At 32.1% G+C, this 27083-nt stretch overlaps 1 protein-coding gene across 1 annotated transcript; it reads left to right on the top strand.

The window, feature by feature from the left end:
* Positions 1–9503: 9503 nt before the first annotated feature.
* On the top strand, positions 9504–10902 carry LOC144557065 (uncharacterized). The gene is given in 6 exon segments (XM_078305618.1): positions 9504–9570; positions 9829–9910; positions 9913–10019; positions 10169–10263; positions 10370–10467; positions 10591–10902. Coding segments are annotated over 5 exon segments (465 nt in total). The 5' UTR covers positions 9504–9570; positions 9829–9846; the 3' UTR covers positions 10692–10902.
* Positions 10903–27083: the final 16181 nt, after the last annotated feature.

Raw genomic sequence — 27083 nt, 5'->3', positions numbered from 1 at the left:
TGTTCTATATATAGATATTTTATATAAAATTTGTATATAGTTTTGCCTTCACTCAAATGCCACTGCCGAAGCAAAGCAAGGCGTGAATGTTAACATGTAATTTCCTAGTTTGTTCAATGTCACGAATGGGGTTGGGGTCGGGGTCGGGTCAGTCTGATTCGTAAAAATTTGAATTTGTTTGAATGAGATCATGCTATATATGTCTGCAAAAGCTCAGATTTCCCCGAGTACGGATCGCACTAATCTATCTTACAAAATGTTCAAAATTCTTCATTTACTGATTGTTTGGATAATTTGAATTCAAACATATCTTGCTCGATGCATGCGTACGTGAGTGATGCAGGTTCATGAAAAAAAATATCATTTTACTTATAAATAATTAAAGATCAATGAATGTCTGAAGTCTAAACCGATAACTTGATCAAGCATGTCTGATGCTTTTCACATCTGCATTATATATAACAGAAGATATGTACTAATCGATATTGAGAATTTTATTTTATTTTTATTAAACATGCATGCTTCTCTATTTTTGAAATGCTTCTTCTGATTTCTTCGTTAAAATGGGTTCTAATATATAATTTGTTATATGTCTGACAAGCATGGTATCATGCCATTTTATACAATTTAGGCACAAATGATGCATGATGGGACCCTATTTAAGATTAATTTGTCTGTCATCATATTTCTTTCAAAATATAATTAGTTTCTCTGTGTGCAAAATTAATTAAGATTGGAATTCTATATCAGATATTAATTAAGATATATGATGAAACCAATAATGTAATTTCTTAAACTCCAGTTTTATAAAATGTCAAGAATAAATCAACTCCGACATACATTCAACGTAAATTAGGATATAAAATGTAATATTATTGGATTCACTTTTTACACAATAATAAAAATCAAAGTCTGTAAATTAGATTTTAAAACAATATTTTTCACTACACGGAAGACATGATACTTGTTTAAAATAAAAACAATCATGATCAGTAATCAGATTTCAAAAATATGATTTTTAATATACCCTGTTACAAGCTTTAAGTTGCTTGTCACTGTAAACTTGCATCAACTATCATTATTTTCATGGTATCGTATGTGTTTAATATTTATAATATTTCAAAAGTTGCATTTTAAAATTACAAGTTATTTAATGAATATAAAATATTGTCAGTGAATTTTCAATTTGGCATCCTTAAAAGAAAATAATTAAAATTAGGAAAGTGAGACGGCTAAAATTGTTATTTATTACAATTTTTAAATAATGATGTGTTCATTTAAAAATCAGCAAATTAGAGCACCATGATTCTTCCCACAACAATCCGCAAATTAGCTCATAATCATGGTGACCTTTTTTGAAGTTCCACAATTTCCATTCATCACCTTGTTGCACAAAATTACAGTTTTCATTCATCAACAATCCGCAGCAGACTATGCCAGTGACTATACAGAAGTTACACACTACAATGTGTTTTCCACCAATTAATACAAATTAATTCAACTTTTCAACTTGTGGAGACACCGGAAAATTAGAGTACAATTAATGAAAGTAAGACCAATTGGAGACCGGTAATCAATGTATACAATATCAATTTATTTATATGATATAATAAAATCTTCTGTTTTTGAAATAGCTTTATTTTTTATATAGTTTTATGGAAATACAAATAATGAACATTGCAGTATATTTATTTCTATTTTACATCTAATTTAGAAAATTAAACAATGTACAAGATACAAAAAAAAAAAGAATTTAGGTAACATAACATATTTTTATATACTTAAATTTTAAGGAAAGAAAAATTTAATTTCCTTTTTTACCCTGTAGTTACAAGTAATTGACCCTTATTTTTTCACTTAGCGCATTTTGACAAATCTCAGCCATATAATTTTTGAGAGATTTGATTTTTAGAGATTTAGTTGTAATTTTTATTTTATTTAGTTTTGTCATCTGATTCTGCATAGATTTAGCATTAATATTTTATTAAGAAATCAATCAGCAGCACACACAGAAATAATTTGTCCACTGCCTCAAGCAACCCCTCAGGCCAATTTTATTCACAATGATAACCTCACATATGCCTTATTTTTTTCGAGTGAGGTTGTATGTTCAAGAAGCAAATAGCTTTTGAACAATTCTTGCAAGACCAGTGAACACTAAATTCTACGTCTTCGCCTGACCTAACCTCAATTTTTTGTTGGCAAAATTTATAATGTTAAAATTATTGTATTTTTATGTTTGATATGAGTCCAAAGATTCTATGACCCAAGAATAGAAGGGATTGGGAAGAACGTAACTCAAATTTCATATCAATTGGTGCACCGTTTGTTCTAGAGAAAATCATATCAATTGGTGCATGCGATCAAAGACATTTTTCTTGAAATTTCAAATTGGTCCGAATTCAGTTTTTGTTTATTAATATTTCTTAAAGCTTTAAGTTTGATCCGAATTAAATAACTAATTGGATTTTAAACAAATTCAAAATTTAACTTACTGCAGAAGATCGGCATTCACTCGAGTTCGACCTTACAGGCCTTATATTTGTTGCTAGAAAAATGCAACAAAAAAGGGATAATTCTAATTCTTGGTCCGCTCAAATAATAAAGAAGGTCAAATTAAGGTTCTACTTAAAATGTTATTTCAGAAAAATCACATAACTTTGGAAAATATAAATACATGTAGTATATATAGTTTTGTTTGGTTACGACATGCATTTTTGTTTGATAGTTTACTATCTATCTCGATCGGGATGGGATGATTCGCGATTTTGGTCATTGGACCTCCAGTGGACGGTTGGTTAACCTGACCCGTTTCCAGAGAAACACTGTATATATATGTATATTTTTCATTATTTGGTTTCCAGAAATATATTTTATTAATTGTTGGTAAACAGAGACGGTAGTCAGAATTAATTGGTTAATCAAATGATGAATCCACCGTAAAAATGGTTGCTTTGTTATGAAGCTAAATAATTTCTGGAACTGGTGATGCATGAAATCAGAGACGGTAGTCAGAATTTTGAATTATATATAACTTTTTTTACGAAAATACCATAATATTTTATTATAAATATAGAAAATTATATATATATATATATAAATATAATTTTTTAAGTGGAAACTAATTGATCTTAACTTTTTACTTAAATCCGTCTTTGTATGAAACGTATTTTGTGTTAAACACAAATTGTGTGAAAATTTAAAATTTATATATAATTTTACTTCAAAAATAAAATTAACGCTTGCAATTAAAATGATATGCGTTCATTGATGAAGAGCCTGGACAAAATTATCTCCAGCAATTAAAATGATTTTGGTTTTGTTCTTTTTCATTTCTAGATTATTGACAAAACGTATAATATTTTTTCACCACTAATAATTCAAGTTGAAATTCCAAATAATGTTACTAAATATTAAATTCAATCTGAAGTGTTTGCTTTTTGCATTTATAAACATTGTACAATTATAACGGTTTAGATGATTTTGACGTGTCTTGCAATGTTCAATAAAATGAACAAGAGAAATCATGATCATTTATGGACATAATTTGTTCATAATTAATATCCAGTGATTTATAATTGTCATTCTCATTCGCTATATGAATTTTACGAGCAATAAATGATATATAAATTAAAGTAAGTAAAAATTAGGGACATTAAATTCTTTTTATATTTAATTTTCGTTATTGTGTCTGAGATACAATGAATAAGGGTATGTATATTATAGTATGTAATGTAAGTAAAAAATAGAGAATGAAATATTATTTACTAACTTTGTTTTTCTATTTGAGATGCAGTAAATAAAGATATGCATATTTATGATATAGATATATATAGTTTTTTTTTTCTTATTCTATTATTTTTAAGATACAGTGAATAAAGAAATGCATATTTATGATATATAATGTACGTAAAAATTAGAAACATTGAATTATTTATTGTTAACCCTTTTTTTATTCTATTTAAGTTACAGTGGTTAAACATATGCATATTTGTGATAATGATGTAAGTAAAAATTGAAAACATTGAATTCTTTCTTGTTAATACTTTCTTATTTTATCTAAAATACGGTGAATAAAGATATGCATATTTATGGTATATAACGCAAGTAAAAATTGGAAACATTAAATTATTTCTTGTTAACTTTTTCTTATTTTATCTAAGATACAACAAACAAAGATATGCATATTTATGACATATAACTAAGTAAATATTGGAACGTTGATTATTTTTTGTTAGCTTTTGCTTGTTCTGTCTAAAGATACAATGGATAAAGATATACCTATTTATGATAACATAACGTGAGTAAAAATTGTGTATATTGAATTCTTTCTTGTTAACTTTTCTTATTTTCACATAGAACAATTTCTTATTTTCATATAAGATACAGTGAATAAAAATATATAACTTAAATTTAATCAATAAATCTTCTGCTAAAACCAAAACCAATGTATTATGTATCGGTTGAATTATTCATTGCAACTATTAAAATATGGGTTTCAATTTTTAGAAAGGTACGTAACATGACTAGAAAGAAAATTTGGGAAAGAGTTTAAGAAGATAATTATATATTTTTTCAATATCACCAAACTAATAAAGAAAAAAAAATCTCTGTTTTTTTCAAAGTTTTTTTTTTCTGTCCTTTAATATACTTGATTAGCTTTTAAGCAAGTTTGAAGTTATTTTGTTGTTCAATTTTTAAAAAGTGCACAACATAGTAGGATGAATTAAATTTCAATAGGCTCGTAATTTCAATACATTCGTAATTCCGTTTGCGTATTTGTAGAATGAATTAAATTTACAACTATGTTTTTTTTAACAATAAATTTAAAATTTGAGAATAATGAAAATATTGAGATTGAGAGAATAATAGATGGAAAATAATAAGATGAGATGTGAAAATTTGTGAAGGTTGGGGGTGTATTTAAGGAGGTTTGTTTTGGGAAAAATAAAATTTTAATTTTAAAAATAAAAACGTTTTTTTTTTTTAAATTGAATTTCCGGGGGTAGGCGGGTACGGATAGTTCGGGCGGGTACGGGTTTGGGGAAAATAAATTTGAATTTAAAAAAAAACATTTTTTTTTTCAAAAAAAATTGAATTTTCGAGTACGGGTAGGCGGATAGTTGGGTACTGGCGGGTATGGGCGGGTACGGGTAGGCGGGTAGTCGGGTACGGGCGGGTACGGGCGGGTGCGGTCGAGTACGGGTAGGTGGTAGGAGGGTTCGGTCTGGGCAGGTTTGGCAAGTAGGCGGTCCGGTTCGATCCGGGCGGGTACGGGTTTGACACAGTCCGGATTAGCACATATTTTTTTTTGATATTTTTATGCCTTTTTGATATCTGGTGTGGACCATTTTTCAAACTTCCGGATTGTACGGGATCCAAATTTTTGATATTTTTATGTTTTTTTGATATTTTTATGCTTTTTTGATATTTTTATGCTTTTTTGATATTTTGAAAAAGTTCAAATTTATTAAAAATATAAAATATGAAATCAGGAGTTTGGAAAAAAAAATTGGAAGTTTGAAACTTGAAGTTAAACAGAAAAAAAGGGGAAAAAATCAGCCAAGCGGGGGCAACTAAGGGGATGCGGCCAACTGTCGGTGAAAAATGGCCCAACGAAAACAGTTCAGCGGGGCAAAAACTAAGCGGAAGCCGACAAGCATTGGGCAAAAATGACCCGAAAACAGTCCAGCGGGGGAAATTAAGCGAATGTGGCCAAGTGTTGGGCAAAATTAACCCAAAAACAGTCCAACGGGGCAAAAACTAAGCGGAAGCGGGTAAGCGTTGGGCAAAAGTGACCCGAATATAGCCCAGCGAGGCAAAAACTAAGCCGAAGCGGGCAAAGCTCGGTGGAAATTGTTTTATTTTATTATTTTGAAAACTTCTTGAATTTTTCAAATTTTTGAAGTTTTTCTTATTTTTGAAGTTTTTTTGAATTTTTGCAGTTTTTTGAATTTTTTATGAATTTTTGAAGTTTTTTGAATTTTTTATGAATTTTTGAATTTTTTTGACTTTTTTTTTTTTGAAATTTTTTAGAATTTTTGAAATTTTTTTGATTTTATAAATTTTTTGTGATTTTTTGAAATTATTTTGAGTATTTGACATGCGGGATTTTGACATGGGGGATTTTCAGGGGTGGTAACCCTGGGCATGGCTAGAGCCAAAAAATGCATATTCCCCTATAGGGGGGCATGATTTTCAAAAGAGGCGCCCCCTCATGTAGATGCCCATGGGTGTACATGGCCCCGTCGGTGTCCGCATCGGTGCCCCCGTCGGGCTAAAATGACCCGAAAACTAAGTGGATACGGCCAAGTGTTGGGCAAAAATGACCCGAAAACTAAGCGGATACGGCCAAGTGTTGGGCAAAAATGACCCGAAAACTGTCCAGCGGGGCAAAAAATGACCCGAAAACAGTCCAGCGGGGGAAATTTTTGAATTTTTGAAGATTTTTTGGATTTTTTTTGAAATTTTTGAAATTTTTGAAATTTTTTGAAATTTTTTGATTTTTTGAAATTTTTTTGAAATTTTTTTGAAATTTTGATTTTTTTTTTTTTTGAAATTTGTTTGATTTTATAAATTTTTTTAGATTTTTTTTTTATATTTTACATGAGTGATTTTGACTTGGGAGATTTTCAGGGGTGGTAACCCTGGGCATGACTAGAGCCAAAAAATGCATAGTCCCCTATAGGGGGGCAAGATTTTCAAAACGGGTGCCCCCTGATGTACATGCCTATGGGTGTACATGGCCCCGTCGGTGCCAGCGTCGGTGGAAAATGGCCCGAAAACAGTCCAGCGGCAAGCGGAAGCGGCTAACGTTGGGCAAAAGTGACCCGAAAACAGTCTAGCCGGGGAAAATTAAGCGGCCAGCGTTGGGGAAAACTAAGAGGATACGGCCAAGCGTCGGTGAAAAATGGCCCGAAAACAGTCCAGCGGCAAGCGAAAGCGGCTAACGTTGGGCAAAAGTGACCCGAAAACAGTTCAGCTGGGGAATATTAAGCGGATGCGGCCACGCATTGGGGAAAACAAAGCAGATATGACGAAGTGTCGGTGAAAAATGGCCCAAAATAAGTCCACCGACAAGCGGAAGCGGCAAGCGTTGGGCAAAAGTGACCTGAAAACAGTCCAGCCGGGGAAAAATTAAGCGGATGCGGCCAAGCGTTGGGGAAAACTAAGCGGATACGGCCAAGCTGTTGGGTTTCGGGGTAACCAAAACCCGTTTAGGCTTAAGCTGCGGAAAGAACGTAAAACAAAAGTTTTACTTCTAACTTAAGCCAATGATTAAACGGGGTATGTCAGGAAACTTTCCAAGGCGGTCCATGTTACGTTACGAAATTTTTACAATTAAATTCAAATGAATTAAAAGCAAGAATCAAGTTAATTGTGGTAACAAAATGGAAGTTAAAACCTTAATTTAGGTTCCTCTAATTAAGTAAGTTAAGTGTGAATCGAAACCGCATCGAAATTTCGAGAATTTGAGACTTTACAGGCTCACTGCGTCCGCACTGGTGGTGACTGCGGGTGACTTACCCGCACTGACTTCTGTTTTCCTTAAATTGCCTTTGAAATTTTTGTGAGTGCGGGTGAGGCCACCCGCACTGCGGGTGGGTGCGGCCGCACTCATGAAGTTTCTGTGTTGAACTGAAATTGGCTAAGTACTGAGTGCGGGTGAGACCACTCGCACTGCGGGTCAGTGCGTCCGCATCATGAGGTGTAACCTTGTTTCCTAATCAAAATCCACTTTTACATCATGAGGTGTAACTTTGCATAAAAAAGTATTTTGTTTAATAGTTTTAGAAAAAAGGCAGGTTTTTAATATCAAAGAATCTTTCAAGTTAATTGTGTTATGGAGGCTGGCTTATATAATTCATGAACATTGAGTTAATTTATGAAATTTGAAATGTTATTAGATATGAAGAGGCTGAGACAGACTGTACCGAGGCATTAAATTTAGATGATCGGTATGTAAAAGCATATTCACGCCGAGCAACTGCTAGAAAAGAGCTGGGAAAACTCAAGGAAGCTATGGAAGGTACTTTAAACTTTTTGATAATACAATGCACAAAAGAAAGTTTTGGTTTCTTCAGTACTAAAGGACCTTGTTACTTTGCACTGAACTGTAAGGCAATAATGTTTTTATATTTGTAATTAGAATCTATTTGAGGTTAATCTTCTAATTTTGTATGAATCAGGATCTCAAGAAAGCTTCATTTTTTTTTTCAGATGCCGAGTTTGCAGTGAGCATTGAGCCAAACACTCAGGAGCTAAGAAAACAATATGATGATATCAAAGCATTGTACATGAAGGTGATTTCAAATTAATAATGTCTAATTCAGTAAATCAGGATACTAGAAGCTTTGTTTCTGATTGATGATATATCAAGTTAAAATTTATTAAATTAAGAGTTTATTTGGAAAATTATGTTTTTGGTTACATAGTAGAGGATTTGTTTAGGCTTTATCACAATTGGGAGCTTAAATGAACTATTCAGGCATTCTTACCATAGTGAATTGTTACTGTACTGGTCAGAGAGTAGCAGTATGTTAAGGTCAACTGTAGTTTCTTTATTTTTTGTTGTTTTCTTAAAGAAAATTTCTGGAACAGCAAAGAGTTCTGTCCCTGAAGTTCACAAACTGAGCAGTAGTGCCCCTCAAAATGCAAAAGCTGCAAGTGTCATGGTAACTTTATCTTTTGCAGTTTACTCCAGTCTCCAGCATCCTATGAACTAAACAGAATGTACCAGCTTATTGCCCACCAGTTTCTTTCTTGAGTGAGTGAGGCTATAGTACTATACATTGCACATAATGGTCTGTACTATGGATCAATATCTTCATTTTCAAAGTCCAAACAATTGATCTGAACCATGCACAACACGATCTCCATATAAAAATGTGCTTGTAGATCAAATTTTACATTTTTTATTTATTTTTTTACTATTTTTTTTTATAGGTAGAAATCACTTGATGTAAAAATATATCAAAAATTCTAGACCATTCAAAAGTAGTGGTTTCCTACCTGTCCAAAAAAATAGTAAAATTTTTTTCTAAAAAATGTAATATTTGGTCTGCAAGTACATTTTCATATGGAATATCATGTTGAACGGTTCGAATCAACTATTTGGACTTTGAAATTGAAAATATTGATCCATAGTACGGACCAACATGCGCTATGCATAGTACCAAAGTCTCACTCTTCTTTCTTATTTTTCTTACTTGGCTTTTGCTTTACTGGAATTTTATGGTAATTGCAACTAAAACTAAGGTTCAAGCTGTGGTATTATAATATCGGTGCATGGTTAAGTGTTAAATTGTTAATTGATGTGAAGCAAGGTATTTCTAAGCTTAGAATAGTTGGATTAAGCCAGGTGTGCCCCGTTATGAAGGATACTTTGGAAGCATTTCTTTAGATCAAAATTGCTTGAAGTGTTTTGCAAAGCAACCAATTTAACATTTTATAGAGGTTAATTTTGTAAATTATTTTGCAATTATATCTTTTCAAGGCACTGATGTAAAAGCTCGTGAGTCTCCATTGATTTCCATACAAGAAAGCAAGGTAGCTAAAGAAGCTAGTAAGGTAAATGTATATTAGAAGCCTTTTCCTTAATTTTAACTTATATTTATAACAATTTTGTTGTTGTTTTTACTTTTAAATTGGTTTTCTTTAATAAATTTTCAAATTTTTTGTGTGAGAGATTGTGCGCATGCGCATACCTGTGTATGTGTATTTTGGGTTTTTCTGGGGGGGGGGGGGATCACTTAAAATTTACTAAAACCCAAAAAATAACATTATATTTTCGTTCCTAACTAAATTTCATTATCGTGCAATCAAAAGGAGAGCGTTCAAGCTGTTATGAACCGAAGAAATGAGGCAAAAGAATCGGTAGAAGATCTTGCTTCTCGGGCTGTTTCACATTTTCATCAAAACATACGAAAAATATAGTTGTCCCAAAATCAGCTTATGAATTTGAGGTATCTTGGAAGGCTCTTTCTAACAACTGTCATATGCAAGCTCATCTGTTGAAGGTTTGAGTTTTGTCTCCTTTGTGTGTTTCTCAGTATCAACAAATGAGTAAGTAAATGAAGTTTTTTATTTCAGTAAACTAAGTAAATGTCTCTTTTTGTTGGTTTTAGATTTTGATTTGTGTATTTTTTTGTCCTTGTTTTCTTAACAGATGATTTCACCAACTTTGCTGCCGCAAATATTCAAAAATTCACTCTCAGCTTCTATTTTAGTCGATATTGTTAAATGCACTTCAACATTTTTCAGGTCTCTTTATTTTATGAAACATATTATGTCTTTGTTGTATCATTATTTTTCTTTTTAAAGGACCAGCCTTTTAATTTTTTTTTTTTTGTTTTACCTTTTTATTTAGGGAAGAGACAGAACTGGTCATAGCTATTTTGGATAATTTAACGAAGGTACCACAATTTGACATGATATCTATGTGTCTCTCCCAGTTTGATCGTACAGGTCAGTGCTTTTTTATATTGGTTCGAATTTTGCATCTTTTTCCAAAATTAAAGCCTCATCAGAGGTTTAAAAAAGCAAAGCTGGTAAACATGTCTCAGCCACTTTTTTTTTTTGTTGTACCAGAAATGAGATGGATATGGAATGAAGTGTTCTCTGCAGAGGCTGTACCAATGGATCACGTGGAAACCCTAACTCGGCTTCGGTCAAAGTATTTGCGTGAATAAGCACAGATGTTCTCCATTTGATGGTGTCAATGACAGTGTCAATATGTCATTTATTTTTCTCGTCTACTAAGATAATATTTCTGAGGCATAGTTTTGTAGCATGTACATTAATTAAAACTGATATTTCTATAGGATTAGAATTTAGTTGTATACATTTTTTATGTATGTATATCAATCATGCTTATGAAAGAAATGATGAAGTTTAGTTATTCCTTATTAGTTTATTGCTGATCCATCAATTTGAAATTTTTGACGGACTGAATTTTATGATCTCTGATGAACATTCGAATGATATTCAAATTGTGTTTAATTTGATTGGTGAGTAAAAACCCCTGTAAAAGATTGCTGTTTTGGTTCTACAAGGGAGTTCTTCAGGAGTCTGGATCTTTTGAGCTAACTCAAATTTTGATTTTGGATTTGGACTATTTGATCAGTATTGGGCTAATCCGATCCGAGATGGAATGCACAGTTTCTTAATATTTGTGCCAAAGCAGATCGGACGGTCCGGATCTAAATTCAAAATTTGAGTTATCTTAGGTGATATTAAATTGGTAAAAAAGGAAAAATAAACAAATAGAGAGATAAAAACCTTTGGGCCTGAAACAATGGGCTGAAGGGCTGATTTGTGATTTGGGCTGGAAATACAAATTGTTTTGGGCCGAAGCAGTTTTGACTTTGACTGGATAAGACTCGTACAGTGATACTCTTACTCTGAAGCGCCGCTGCCTCAATTCCCCCGCCCTCCCGTCTCTCGTCGGAAAAGCAAAGAGAGAAGAGAAGGAGAAGGAGAAGGAGAGATGGCAACCAGATCATCATGACTACCAAGCATAATTAGAAAGAATATACTTTGTTTGCTAAAAGGATAATTCCAGTATCCCATCTCAGAATAAATTTGCCACAAGCGAGATTCAAGAACCGATTTTATTGCCACTGCTTCAAGCAGTGGAGGAAATTTTTTTTTTTTTGAAAAGTGGCTGTTAAGTATAATTTTTATTAATTAAAGCATAAAATACATTCATTATTCTACATCCAAAACATCATTCAAACTACATCAACGTCTAAAAAAACATTTACATCTAACAACACAAATAACTAAAACAACAAAAGAAATAAATCATATCCTTTAGTGGTAGATACCGATAACCTTCAGTATTAGCTGGCTAGCGACCAAAGGAAAGGAGACATTTTTTTTTTTTTTTTTTTTTTCTATTTGGGTTACGGACGAAAAAGGCAGGGTGCCGCGGTGATGGGAGTGAAAAGAGAGAGGAGAGCCGACGACAAACCATATCAGCTTTTGGGAAAAGGGTTTGATCTGAATACTATTGGAAATTAATAGACTGTTTTAATTTAATTTGTTGCCATGCCTCTTTTGTTCTGGATTGTGGGTCCCATTTTGGTCTTCTTGTGCTATGTTTGCTTGACTTCATGCAGCGCTCTAACCATATGCAGCTGTGTTTTTATTCTACAGTATGTGCGTTGCATGAAGCCAAAACTGATCTATTAAAATATTTACCCAAATATGAGCATTATAGCAACTCAAATCAACTAAATTATCATAATTAAATCCATAAGCCGTAATTACAGCATACCTCCAGTTTTTGTAAATCCGAAAAAATGTGTGGTAAAGAACAAGCGTGGGTCCACACATATATACTCCGGAAGCACGAATTCCGATGCGGCATTGCGGCCCAACATTTCATTTCATTACGATGGCCATAAAATATGACGCTCAAGTTTTTATTGTTTGGAATCCAAAATTTCAATTTTGCTATTGGTATTTACATTTAAATATATATTCTGATAGGACCTCCCTATATATAGACAAATTAATTGAAGTTCATCTTTATTTTATATACATGTAAATTGATATTTCATAAAATTAGTATTTCAGTTTCAATACCTAATTTCAATAATTGAATCAATCATTTATTATTTTCAAACTTAATAATATGACTGAAAATTATAAATACTTTTTAATAATCATTATTAAAAATGCATGTGTAGGGTATACCAAATTTAATGACTAAAATTTTATTTCTATTAAGGAATGACCTGTACATTTTTTGATATATTTTTTTTATGTTGCATTCTAGCTATTTGATTCGATATAAAAAATAAATTCTTTCTGCCAATACGTAGTTTGATTTTTAAGATGAAAGGCAAAATGAGAAGCGGATTTTATGTTTATTCTTATTATTTTCTTGAGATTTTAAAAGTCTTTTTTTTTTTTTCTTAATTAATTTTGTTCTGAAAATTTCGGAATATATTTATTATTAATAAAAAGATAAAAAGAGAAGTCAATGACAAAAAATAAATAGGAAGAGTAAAATATGACTGCAGGAGTACGTCCGTGCAGGGTAGCGCTCGCTCTAGTAATAATTATTTTATATAGCCTAAATCGATTGAAGGGACATGTTGGCATAAATTGCAATAAATCTCCATGGCTTTCGAATGAGGAATCAAGCATCAAGACTTCTAACTGGCTAATTAATTAATTAAACCTCCAGAGGAACAGGTCGATCGTTTTTTGACTTTCGAATGCTCCATAAAGAATGAGAATCTTAATTAATTAAGGCAACGTACGTATATAGCTTCTCCAATACTGGCATTAATTATATCCTGATGGAAGTTGTAATTAGACCTAATTTCGAGATAAATGAGGTGATAGCTAGCTTGGGGATCGGAGCATATCCTCATGAAGCAGCTAGCTAGCTAGCTGGGTTAATTTAATAGTGTTCCAGTAATTAAATAAGTTTGAGAAATTGTAAATGGTTATAAAATTATGGGAAACCTCTCATATCAAGTATATATATATATATATATATATCTGCACTACACTATCATCATGGCTTATATATATATCAAGATTAGTTAGGTGTTCTAATGTGGACAGAAAAGGGACATGCAACTGGCTTCGATGTAGATGATATATATGGCAAATAATTGTAATTAATGAACGTAAATTGGGTCTATGGGGTAACTCTATATATATATCTTCCATGATTGTGTGGGCATCACCTGACCAATAGTTTGCAAATTTGTTAATTCTGCCTATCATGCTGGGAATTTCAAGTATCATAGACATGCCTCAATGTCTCCATACTCCATGCACTTTTAGGAAACTCAAAATAGCCGTGATTAATTCTTTCTCGACAAGCGACTTCAAGGGTCTGCAAAAATTTCATTCTGCCGATCACTTTTTCAAAGAATTCTTGATCACAGTTATCGCTTAGCCTCCCTCTAAGACTCAGATATCTTAACTGAGTCAATCCCACAAACATTATCTCCAACTCTATTATGTTATTCTCTTTCTGTCCAATGCTTACCACTTTTAGCAGTTCTTTTCTTAGAACAATTCGGCATGCTTCTATTATAAAAGCACAAAAGAGTGCGGAGGTCTGGGCTTATTATAAGTTGATCACAATCTGGATTGTGAATTGCCACACGGCGTGCCCTGCTCAAGCTCATTTTATCACACCTGGAGAAAGTTTTCCTCCTTGGCTTTTTGGATAGCAACATCTCGTAGTAGATCGTGTATGTGTAGAGTTTCAATGGAACCATCAATTTTCGAACTACTCTACTTGAACCATCCTCCTAGCATAAAATGAGAAAAAAAAAAATTAAGTACAATGATTACAGATATCATAAAGAAAATAGTTAGTATTAAAACTATTTAGTTTAATGTTGTATACATAAGCTAGTTTTATTGAAATAAAGAAAGAGAAAAACAGAAAAGTACTTTGATTTTTTCATGCATAGCAGGATCTGTATAAGTTTTACCACTGATTTTTTGGGCTATTAGAATAGGGACATCTATATATACATATATAGATGCAAATTAAGGACTTCATAAAAAGACAGACTCCATAAAAACTTACAAGTGAATATGGAAATTAAAGTGGGTACATTTAAAATTATGATCTGGTTAGGGTTGGGCCATTAGACTCCATATGTGTGTGTGTGTAGATGCGTGTGCAACAGGGGTCAGAAGGGTTATCTAGTTTTTCTTCTATTTTCTTTTGTTCTTATCACGACGTTGCAAAAATTTATTGACGGGACTACTGAAATACTTGACCTTCCCACTGTTGCTCTTGTTGACTTCAATTTAACAAACTCAATATAATATATAAAATTATATTAACTTAATAAATAATATACAATGAACAACACTTGCATTTCCAATCTAATTAAGCCTTGCGATGATGAAAGAATATTATAATGTGGATGAACAAATAATTTTTGCATGATCAATGCCTAATAATGTACTTGTACCAAATATGAGCATTCCTTACGTAATGGTAACACTACAAATGAAGTTGAGAAAAAATGTCTTTCAAAAAGGATAAATTTATCAATGATATTATGGTCAGTTTATTATTTAAAATCAATAATAAATTTATCAAACATTAAGTACCAAATTGAAAATATAAATGCCAAGCTGTTACAAGTCAAAAGTATATACGACATCATCTCATTCTAGAATTTTAAAATTAGTTAATGTCTAATTTGGTACTCTTCTTGTGATGAAACATATATCTCAAAAATATATAACTTAAATTAGTTAACGACACAAATATACTCTTCTTGTGATGAAACATATATCTCACCTAAATATATAACTTAAATTTAATAGAGCATTTTATTTAAATTCATCGTACATATATCTCACCTAAATATATCACCAAATCTGACCTTTTTCTCATTAAAATACAAGTTTTACATTAAGAAAAATATATTGACCATATTTTCTAATTTAATTATCTTAACTGAAGTGTGTAATTTTTATAAAGGAAATTTTTGAAAAAAATTAAAACCGGGAGAAATGTGATTTTAAATCAAATGATAGTAAATGACACAATTAAGAAAAAAAATGCATACCAATTGTACACTTTTTGTGCAAGAGTAGTCTTTCCGAGTCCACGGGTACTGCAAATTGAGACCACTGAATGTCTCTTGCTGATCTCATCAAGCAACTCCTTGACAATGTGGTCTTGGTCTGCCTTGAAGCCAACAATATCGGGATCAATATCAGTTAGTACTATTGGCCTGATGGGTAGTTTGATATCTGCCCTCGCTCAAATTATTAATTTATTCCGTATCGAACTCTGCTATCCTCAATCTCTTTCATCTTTTTTTGAATCTGGCTTATCTATTCTATAAGGTTGTGTACAGCTGCGAGTTTTTTGGTTTTTTCTGAACATATTTTTTATGGTCTCCCTCGATCGTGCCCGATTTTTGTGGTTTTGGACGGATCTCCATGAGAAATGAGAAAGGTGTCTATGACATCTTCTATAGACCTCCTTTACTCAATGCTTTAATTTGCCTCTCATCTAATTTTATTTACTTTATGTCAGCATTCTTGAGAAAAGCCTGTACGTATCTCTCCACCTTCTCATCGACACGTACCGTATAGGAATAAAACCTCCTTAACTACAACATCAGCCATCTCAGCTTAATACTCTTCCTTAATACCCGTGCAGTGCGGAGCTGGAGCACTGCCTACAGCCTATTGCTTTCCAATTTGTGCTGGAAGCTCACGTGGCAGGAGACGATACGAATTGCCTAATACAATTAAAGCCTGGTAATTAAGGTCATGGATTTGGCCTGGAATAATGATCAAGTCTGTCTCAGGCCTAGCTATATACTTGTTAGATACAACAAAAGACCTCAACAGCTCATAAGTCATAATGCAGAAAAAAAAAATTTAATATAATCGTTTCAGAAATATTTTATTCTCATTCTGTTATGCCTAGGGGTGTTCAAACTGTTTGGTTTGTTTGATTTTTAACTAAACTGAAAAGTTTCGGTTTAAATGGTTCGGTTGAATTTTTGAATTATTTCGGTTTAAATAGATCAGTTTGGTTTATACTTTTCAATACTGACTAAACCTAACCGACTAAATTATATTGGTTGAAGTATGATTTATATTTTAATTAGTTCAATCATCATTTTAGTTTAAATGTTTTAGAATATCTACATATTTTGTATAGAATTGAACAACTTGTGTATAAACATGTGTAATTTTCGTTAATAATGACACTAATATGATTACTTTGGTTTGAACCAAGCAAATTGAAATTTGCTTCGATTTGTTCAGTTCGGTTCTTAATCGGTTTATAAGTTTAATCGATTTAGTTCAGATTTATTTTTGAAAACTGAAAAAATTTAATTTGATTATTTTAGTTCAGTTTCAACTGAACCGATCGTTTGAACACCCCTAGTTATGCCTACCTCATCGGATGACGTAACGTATTTAATAATGCAAAAATGTTATTTTTTATGAATATAATGCAAAATTGTAAAGACTCCATCAAAGTCAATTTTTTCCGTCAGAAGTGGTCGAAATGGAAAGACACGTAATGCGGTTGATCCGATTGATGTCTGGTGATCGGGTCAACCAAGAAAATAAGGACAATCACTAGGACAGATACCAATCAAATCACATAAAAAGAAAAAGTATTTCCGAGAAATGTATACATTTAATTATTTGCTTATTCCAAGTATTTTCGGTTTGCATGCTGTGTATATTTCTAAAATATTAAAAATTGTGTGGCTTTTGTTTTATTTACATTTCCTTTGTTTTATTTTTAGGGTAGATCTTACTGCTTTTCGTTTTCTTTGGTTATTTTGGAAGCTCATTATCATGAGCTAAAAATTGCTTTTTAAATTTTCATTTGACTCGCGTACCGTGACCACCTCTTGACATTTTTGTCATGGCACAACACGGGCCACTGTTCACTTAGTCACAGCACAGCACGGCATGAGACCAAAGTCACGGCGTGTTAATCACAGCACGGCATGACACGTTTTTTCCACTCTACTTATATTAAACTTTGCCATGGATGTATAAACACAGGAATTCATACCCGGGGAACTCCCCGGTACCGGACAAGGAAATCTTATAGAATCAGTGAATTTGGACCATTCTTTTAAGTTCTGCACGAATCTTAAAGCACAAATAATATTGGCTTCCTTGAGTTAATATGTAAAATTACGAGTCACACTGTCCAATATATATACTTGTCCTGAACACAATGCCTTAATTACAACAAACTAATTAAAAATGTACAAAGAAAAAGTTTCAATGGCGCAAGGTGTTAGGTGTTAAAGTAAGATGCTAAGTCAAAGGGAACCACAATAGTTAAGAGTTACAAACCAGGCCCTTACTAAACATAGATATGACCTGTAAATTACACTTTTGTTTTTTCTTTCCTCTTTGATATTGTTTGATAAAATAAATTCAATATGTGAACTTTTTTATATTGCAAGAATTGTCGATTAGAATATTGTATTTCTTTAACATACCTTAGAATATTATCCCATCAAATCATTACATTTTAATATTTACCAAGCTAATTTCAAATTTATAAATATTTCTCCAAAATTAGTTTGAAGCTAGTTATGTCGACATTAAAATCTCATTATAAGTGTACTGGACATAATTGCTTTGTGATGATTATATATTTTTATTGAAAATACTTTAAAGCAGTTGTTCTGTCATTAAATAACTGAAAATACATCATACAGATTTACAGCACAAAATACATCTCTGACCTCAATTTGAGAGTAGATACATGTTTTGGATCCTAAAGTAAGTCAATTTTTTTAGTTTTGATACGGACTGTTCATTCTGCTTGAACACGAATATTAAAGGGGCACGTGCATTCACCACGGACCGATCGAATTGGTTGAGTTACTTTAGGAGATACGGACTCGGTATATATTAGTTATTTTGAATTTTGAAACTTAATTTCTAGATTAGATGTCATCCTATAATAGAATTATATATTTTATATAACTAAAGTGATTAAATTAATGGAGACAAATTAAATTTATTAAGCACAGCTAGTTATATTTCGGCCAATTCAACTATTATACTAAAGAAAAATAAAACCAAAATTATAAGAATTAATTGCAAACAAATGTAAGCCAACCACCGGACGACTTTGTGCTTAATTAGCTAGGAATTCACAAAAAAAATAAAAATAAACATGTTCAACATTAAATTTTTAATCTTGCTCTTTAGACGTTGCAAAAGATGGGTTTCTAATTTCTTACTTTCCAATCAATATTCAATACAACAGATGTAATGGTATGTAACGTGTAGAAGTTGAATTATTTTCTTATTAATAGAAATGCATTGGAGCTCTGCATTCTAGAACCTACTGGACAACCGACTCAACAAAGAGAAGCAGCATGCAGTACTAGCTGGTTCTATTATGATTAAATTGATGTCTCTTTAATTATCACAGGATTAATAATTTTACCATCATTAATCTACATACTAATTTTATATTAATTAATTAGTGTTCCTTCTAATTATCAAGTTTAGAGAATTTTTAGAGCATTTATTAATTTTATAAGAGTTTATAAGAGTTTCACAATTGAAGTCCTCAACTCAAATAATTATATATTTAATGATACGATACTTAAGAAAGAAATATTTTATTCACATCGATCCCTTTCTTAATTGTTTAATAAAAAATGATTGATCTACTCCAATGACTTTAGATCAGATCGAATGTGCACCATATTAAAAATGTATTTAATTTTAAGCGCATCTGAATGAACGAAGCTGGCTCAAATCATGTCTATTATTAGATAATTAATAATGAATATGAACAATTTATTTTGAATTTTACAACCTTCATTACGTAATTCTCTATATATAGAAGATATTTATTGTATATAACTAATTAAGGTGATTAAATTAATGGAACCAACTCATTGTTAAAAGGAAGAGCTAGTAATTTTTGGGCCAATTGATAGATCAATAGCACATATTAATTGGTCTGTACTATAGATCAATAGCATATGGTCTTGATCATGCACACCCCACAATATATCTCCACTCAGTATTTTATTATTATTGTTTGGTAAAGTGCCCATTATGAATTAAATAAGACAATATGCAAGGTGAATATTGGGCCCCCAAACAAATTAAGCCCATAATTAGGTCCAATAAAATTTTAAGCAGTGCTCACTAATTGTTAGTAAAAACTTCATTTTTAATTTCATAGGATGATCCGTTAAACACCATTTGGCCCAAGCAAATTGCCAACACCTAATTTCGTTAGTCCCAAATAAATTTATTCCTTTTAATTTAGTACAATAATAAATTTATTATGCGTTTGTTTTTTATTTTTATTGCAAGAACTTCAGCAAAATGCGAACTTCATGCGGACGGATCCAATCTCAATCCTTTATTTACATTTTGTTGAAGGTAGCTAGATGTTGATTGGCTTCCCTTTCTTCTAACATTATTATTAAATGTTTCCATGACAAGCATCAACTACAAGTGATACAATTTGTGTGATGTATCTATTTTCTGGGAAATTCCTTTTATCTCTTGGAAGAGTCTTCAACTCGGGCAACCAATACGATACATAATCCCCATCTTCATCATACGTCTTTGCCTATATATATAACAACAATTAATTAAATCCTTAATTAGTTACTATAATTCTACCATATCTCATCGCTTTTATCTCAAAAAAGCTTGATAACATATAAGAAGCCTCTTGTTGCCTGCTTAGGGATGCTGAAATAATGATTTTCTCTTGGGTCATTACCATAGAAGGAAAGATCAATATCGGTATCGGGATCGGTCCCAGCCTATACTGATTCCGAATCGGTGTATCGGCAGGTACCGGCCAATTCGGCTCGAAAAATCAGACTTTTTGGCCACAAACTTGTTTTACAATATAAATATAGGAAAAAATTGATAATAGAAATAATTTGTCAATAATTTATGTTTAGATAAATGATTACAATCAAATAATCCACTAATACAATATAATACAAGCATTAAAACTATAAACACACTCTTTCACTGTCAGAAACTTTGTTGTGCTGGCTAGATCACTTCATCGTCGTCTATATTATGATAAAAATGGAGATATTATTATCCGGAACCAAAAAAAGAAGACATTGTAGATTCAAATGAAGGATTGTTAATATTTCATATCCATATGCATATGGTGGCTGATTATACCCCCCACTAAACCTTATGTACTCAACATCTCATCATAAGAAATAACATTTTGACGTCTTGTTAGGTCATTAATATTTTTAAATCGCGTTTCTCATAGTTCAATTTATGAGGTAGGGCCCTATGGTTGTTCTCTGTGCTGATTAATCATGAGTTTTCCTCTATTTAACCACGAGTTCTCCACTATTTAATCACGGGTACACAGTGGATGTGCATAGTTCATTCTGTTTAAGTTGAATAATGACCAATATCATACCAGAATGGCAGAAATTGGACGAAAAGCACAGAATCCGCAGTATCGGATTAGTATCGGATCGGTCACGGCCGATACAGATACTTCCTTCTCACCGGGAAACCATAGAGGGGAAGAAATTCTCTTATGTAATCCCAATGAAGCCGATCAAAAGCTTTTGCTAGATTCACCTTCAACCAAAATTCCGAGTTCTTATAATCTTTTTGTTTAAAAGAGTGAAGCACCTCCTTGAAGAGAATCACATTCTCAGAGATATCAGTGATGAGAGATGAAAGCGCATTGAGAGTCAGAGATCAGTGATGAGATGAAAGGTCTCATTCGGTTTGACAGAATTTTAGAGATAGCTTGTACGTAGGTCACATTATAGACAGAAATTGGCTTGAAATGGGAGACTTGCAATGCACTCTCGGTTTTGGGTATTAAGATCAAATTAGATCTAGCTACAAGTGAACTCTTTGAGCCTCTTTGAAAAAAAGCTGTTACTTCGGCCCTAATAGCTGGCCCAAAATCCTTCCACCTATCTTGCAGCAATTTCCCATTGAACCCGTTTTGGTATTCTAAATATGTCAAATATGTTTACATGTTTCAAAAGCAAACAAATATAAAAATTAGCATATTTTTTCCAAATTGAGATAACCAATTGATCTTTGAAAAAACTTGTATGATTACATGATAACTAGAAATATAGAATTAATGTTAAAAAAATTACCTCATATTTGACATATTTAGAGGATCAGAACATGCCAAACTATATATTTGTCAGCTTCTGATCAGCCTATTCACATAAGAAAACAAATACCTGTTTATGTTACAAATGAAATACTTGAATCCCCATATCTTCAAATCAAACGAAAGACATGGTATTAATTTATACTCAAAGCGAGAAAATTTTCATTAAAAACCTCCAAACGATAGTTTTTTTTATATTCGGCCGAATATATTTTTCCGCATATTATCTATTCAGCCGAATATTTTCAAATAGAGAATAAGAATCCGAATAAAAACCGAATATGAACCGAATATTTTCGAATAGAGAATAATAATCTGAATAAGAACCGAATAAGTTATAATTTCATTTATTTAAATTTGAACTTATATTTTATTTATGTTTATTTGTAGTTTTGTAATTTGTACTGTGGATTGTTAACTTATTCTAACTTTTGTTATGTTTTATTTATGTTTATTTGTAATGTTTATCTATGTTTATTAGAGTTAATGCCTATGATTTTTCATTTGAAAATCCAAATATCTGGCCGCATACTGTATATTCAATATTCGGTGGCTTTCCGAATATCAAATAAGAACCGAATATTAAAACACTGCTCCAAACGATAACATATAAGTCGCCTGTGAGACAATTTAAGAAAAATGTAAAACAACAAACACGAAAACCAAATATTGCAACTTTTAGAATTCACATCTAAAGCAAACAATAAATTTCAAAATGAAAACCTTGTCTTTTCACCAATGGAAAACTTAGAATTAGTGTCGGCTGTTTATGGGTATTAGTGTCGGACATTGGGCGACACTAATGGAGCTGATACTAATACTTTGTAAATGACCGACACTAAAAGTAAGGCATTAGTGTCGGCTATTTAATAAAAAGCCCACACTAAATGTTTTTTAAAATTTTTTTTTTAATATTTTGCCAGCATCTCCACTAGGCTTTCTATCTCTGATTTCTTTGCAGATTTAATCAGAGTACAAATAAGCTAATAAACAAACTATCAAAAATTCTTAAATTATCTTAACAAATCTCTGGAACTGTACCAGTATAGTTTTTACAAACCAAATATACCTGACAGTACGCAAATCAGCCCCTAAACTTTACCAAAACAGCCTGACACTAAGCAAATCAGCAAACTATATGTCTGTCATATTGTCGTACAAAACAATTATAAAATACCTTTGGATATATGCCATGTTCATTCTGGGGACAGTTCTTGCTCAAGGGCCCTGATTGTTTGCAGATAAAGCAACTCGCAAATTTTGTACCACCTAGAAACAGACCATTGCATCATTACACAGCAATCAAACCTCTTAATAATAACAATTTTAACACAAACCTTATTTCTCTCCCACTGTCCTTCTTGGGGCAGAGCTTGGTGTCGCCAGATAGAGGGGCGGAGGTGCAATGCGCTTGGTGTCGCGAGAGAGAGAGAGGCTGAGGTGCGATGCCTGGTGTAGTCACTCGGAGTGGGCACGAGAGAGAGAGACGGAGAGGGAACCCTAAGTGAGCGGCGCAAAATGAGAGAGAGAGATGGAGAGGTAATTTATTCGCGTAGGAATGGAGGGAAGGAGAATTTGACTTATTAGTGTCGGCTGTTTATAAGGAGCTGACACTAATAACTGACAATTAGTGTGGGCTCTTTATAAACAGCCGACACTAAAGATTAGTGTTGGCTGTTTATAAAGAGCCCACACTAATTGTCTGTTATTAGTGTCAGTTCTTTATAAACAGCCCACACTAAAGTATTAGTGTCAGCACGAGCCAGCTCGATCGTTAACGAGCTATTTAATATACATAGTTTAATAGTTTAATCGGATCCGTTCACTTCAGATTGGGGATATTATGGTCTATGGATGTTATAGCCAATATTATGGCAATTGCACTTTGGACTGTGTTTAAGTTGATTGGTAATTTTGTATGGAATGTGTGTGAATTAATTATAAGCAATTAAGTTACTTTATATGAATTTGTTTGATTTGGTATGCATGAATTTAATCTGTAAATATGTTTGTATGAATTTAAAATTTTGATATATTTGTATGTATGAATTTAGCTGTAAAGTTAATTTATAGTAGTTGATTTGTATAATTACAATTTAATTAAGAGTATTCCTCAGTAATTAGTCATATAAATATTATTTTATTTTAGTCATAATTAATAAGATGTGTTATGAAAATTTAAGATATAGCAGAAAAGAAAATATACAAATTTATAAATCTGCCAAGCTAGTAACAAGCTAGGTCGGCTCGCTCAGACAAGCCACGGGTCGGTCTTGAGCAATAGTTTTAGCTTGGAATGTAAAATCCAAACTCGCTTGCTCAGCTTGATACACCAACAAGCCGAATACGAGTGTGACCTAGCTCGCTCTTTAACTGCTCGTTGCCACCTCTAGTACTGAATCCTTAAGAGCTTAAGGAGCCTTAATCTTGTCTAGCCGAACCGGGTCTATAAGCCTATCAGCTATATTATATATGATAATGATACCACTCAATTGACAACTAGAATACTACGGACGGTTACTACACCATCTATCAGAGTGCGTATAATCCTCTGAGATATCTCAACTTTGAAGTCGCACCAAGGGACGCTAGTTGCCAAAAAAGATTATCGTTGATGTAATTCAAACTGTCTGATCCTAATCTAATGGTAAAAATGAACCCCGCAAGGATCCTCCTGATCTGGCTCTTGTAGAGGTTTCTTTACCAAGAATTGCAAACTCACCAAAATGAATTCTGGACCTGATCGGTTGAAATTGTATAGATTTTATTCATTTAAGATTTGACGTTTTAATTAAACTGGACAGTATAATAATTAATAGTCACTGCTTGTCCATGTGTCTGATTTTATTTTAAAAAATGATCTAGTAAAACTATTTAATGTTTATTAAGAGGGTTTAAAGAGTAAATATATTAACAATGTTGTATATCTTATCTATCTATCTATCTAACTGTCAATTCACCTCCTTCCTCTCCTCTTTCTAGCAAAAAATCGAAGAAAGACTTGTATATATATGCTCGATGATTGAAATGTTTATTTTTGTAAAGCAAACGGCAACTCGACACAAATGATCTATCTTACCTATCTATCTATCTATCTATCTATCTATCTATCTATCTATCTATCTATTTGTCCATTCACTTTCCTCCTCTCCTCTTTCAAGCAAAAAAGAAAAGAAAGGCTTGCTATATATATGCTCGATCATTGAATTGTTTATTTTCGCAAAGCAAACGGCAACTCGACTCGACTAGTTATATTATTAAAAACAACATTTAGATAATAGCAAAATCAGATTTTAATATTATAATTTAATTAATTCGTACAAGATAGAGTAAATTAAATTAATATAAGACTTTTAGACGCTACGATATGTGTTTTCCTTTCCACCAACCAATGCATTAATTTTATCTGTACGAACTACTTAATTAATTAAACTTCTCAACCTGTACGTGCCTGTGATGAGAAATCGAAAAGAAAGGATCAAGTACATGAATTAATTAAGACCAAAGTGAATGACAATCAATGTATACAATTAATATCGATGTATTTAATTATATGATATAGATTTATTATTAAATTAATATTAACAAATCAATGCGATTAGGTTTACCTGGACTGGACTGGAGAGAATAAAATCTTTAATTTCCAGAAACAAACTCCTGGCCCTATATCTTGTTAAAGGAGCTCCTAGCTAGCGCTTTTTTCAAGAGACGATTACGGTCCGCATGTATGTTAAATTGTTTCTATATAAGGGTGGCAAAAAAATTCGTAGCTCGTGGCTCGATCGTAATTCGCATCTGACTCGCTTGCTAATAACTTGCTTGTTATTGGACTGAATTATTAATGAGCCAGCTGACTACTAACTCAGTCCAGAATTAACGAGTTCAAGCTGAGGCCTAGCTTGCTCGCCAGCTAGATCGGCTAGGCATTAATTTATAAATTTGTATGCATTTTGTGTGCATTTTATACTGTATAGCTCAGTTCAGCTCGATCCAAAAAGTTTGTAGAATTTATTTTCTTCTTAAAAAAAGATCTAGACAGAGTCAGCTCATCAGCTCGCGAGCTAGCTCAGGCTGACTTGTCATGAGTTCAAGCTTAGGTTTTAACTCGGATGCTCTAGATTTAGCTCGCTAGATTATAGCTCGGTCCATAATTAACAAGCCGAGCTAGGGCCTAACTTGGACCGAGCTAGCTCGTTGACACCCTTATTTCTATACATAGTTGCAGAGAATAAGGATTCATGCTATGTGATGTGATACATTTCAGGAAATCTAATAGTTACTTGCAATTTTCTTTTTTAAGGGATCCCATATATGATCATGATCCCATCCCCCATCTTTTTTGCAGGGCTGAAAAGTAACTAGCCATTTCTTCCTTATAAATTATATATGCATACTAAACAATGAGCATACCGAATTAAAAAAAAAATGAAGCTATATATGATCTTCAAGTTTTGAAATTAATCAAAATTGAATGGAGTTCAACAATCATAAAATGCGTTAGTAGGATAATTCATTTCCACTGTTTATTCCTTTGAGATGAATATCAACATGTCTTGGATTACAGTTTAAATAGGATACCAAGTAAACCAAATATTAGCAAGTTTCTTTTTGGTGTTAGTATTAACACGATTCATATCTTTGTTTTTAAAATTCTATTGAATTATAGTAACAGGATTCATATTTGTTAGGTAGTTGGAAAATCACTCCTCTTGGATGGTCCAGAAATTTTTTGTTTCTAATTGCCTAAAAAGATAGTAAAAATATTTCGAAAAATATAAAAGTTGATCTTTAATTATATTTTCATATGGTAGTAATGTTGAACGGTTTAGATATTTAAACTTTGATAATGGAGATATGAAATCAATTCACATACCAATCCGCACATTGCAATGTACTAAAGATCGATATTGAGATTCTTTTTTTTACTTACACATTTCGCTATATTGGGAAACTTTACAAACTAATACTTTCGAAAAAAATCAAACAAAATACCCTCTCTAATTTTGTTGACAGAATACCGCCCTCTCTCTCTCAATTAATGTTACCCTTAATTATTTTATTTATTTAAACAAAGAACATGCAATTACCAAAATTTACTAATTAGTTTGTGAAATTACTATTAAAAAACTAATATTCACGGTGCATTTTTTAAAAGTATATATACAAAAACATCTAGTTATATCTAGTATCAATACATTTTTTTTTTATATATTTTCGTTAAAGTCTACCCACTGTTCAAACTAAAAAGAGAATAAAAAATTATATTAAATATCAAGTTTTACATAATTTTTAAATTAAAAGATGTTGATGCAAAAAAAAAAAAACTGAGAAATTACTTACTTTTATTCCCAATCTAAAAAAAAATTATAATTAATATATAATCCAAATAAATTCTAAATAAAAACTGGAACATTGGTGC

The sequence above is a fragment of the Carex rostrata genome, chromosome 7, assembly GCF_964058835.1.
Source record: "Carex rostrata chromosome 7, lpCarRost1.2, whole genome shotgun sequence".
Taxonomy (NCBI): domain Eukaryota; kingdom Viridiplantae; phylum Streptophyta; class Magnoliopsida; order Poales; family Cyperaceae; genus Carex; species Carex rostrata.
This window is presented reverse-complemented; position numbering and strand designations above follow the sequence as displayed.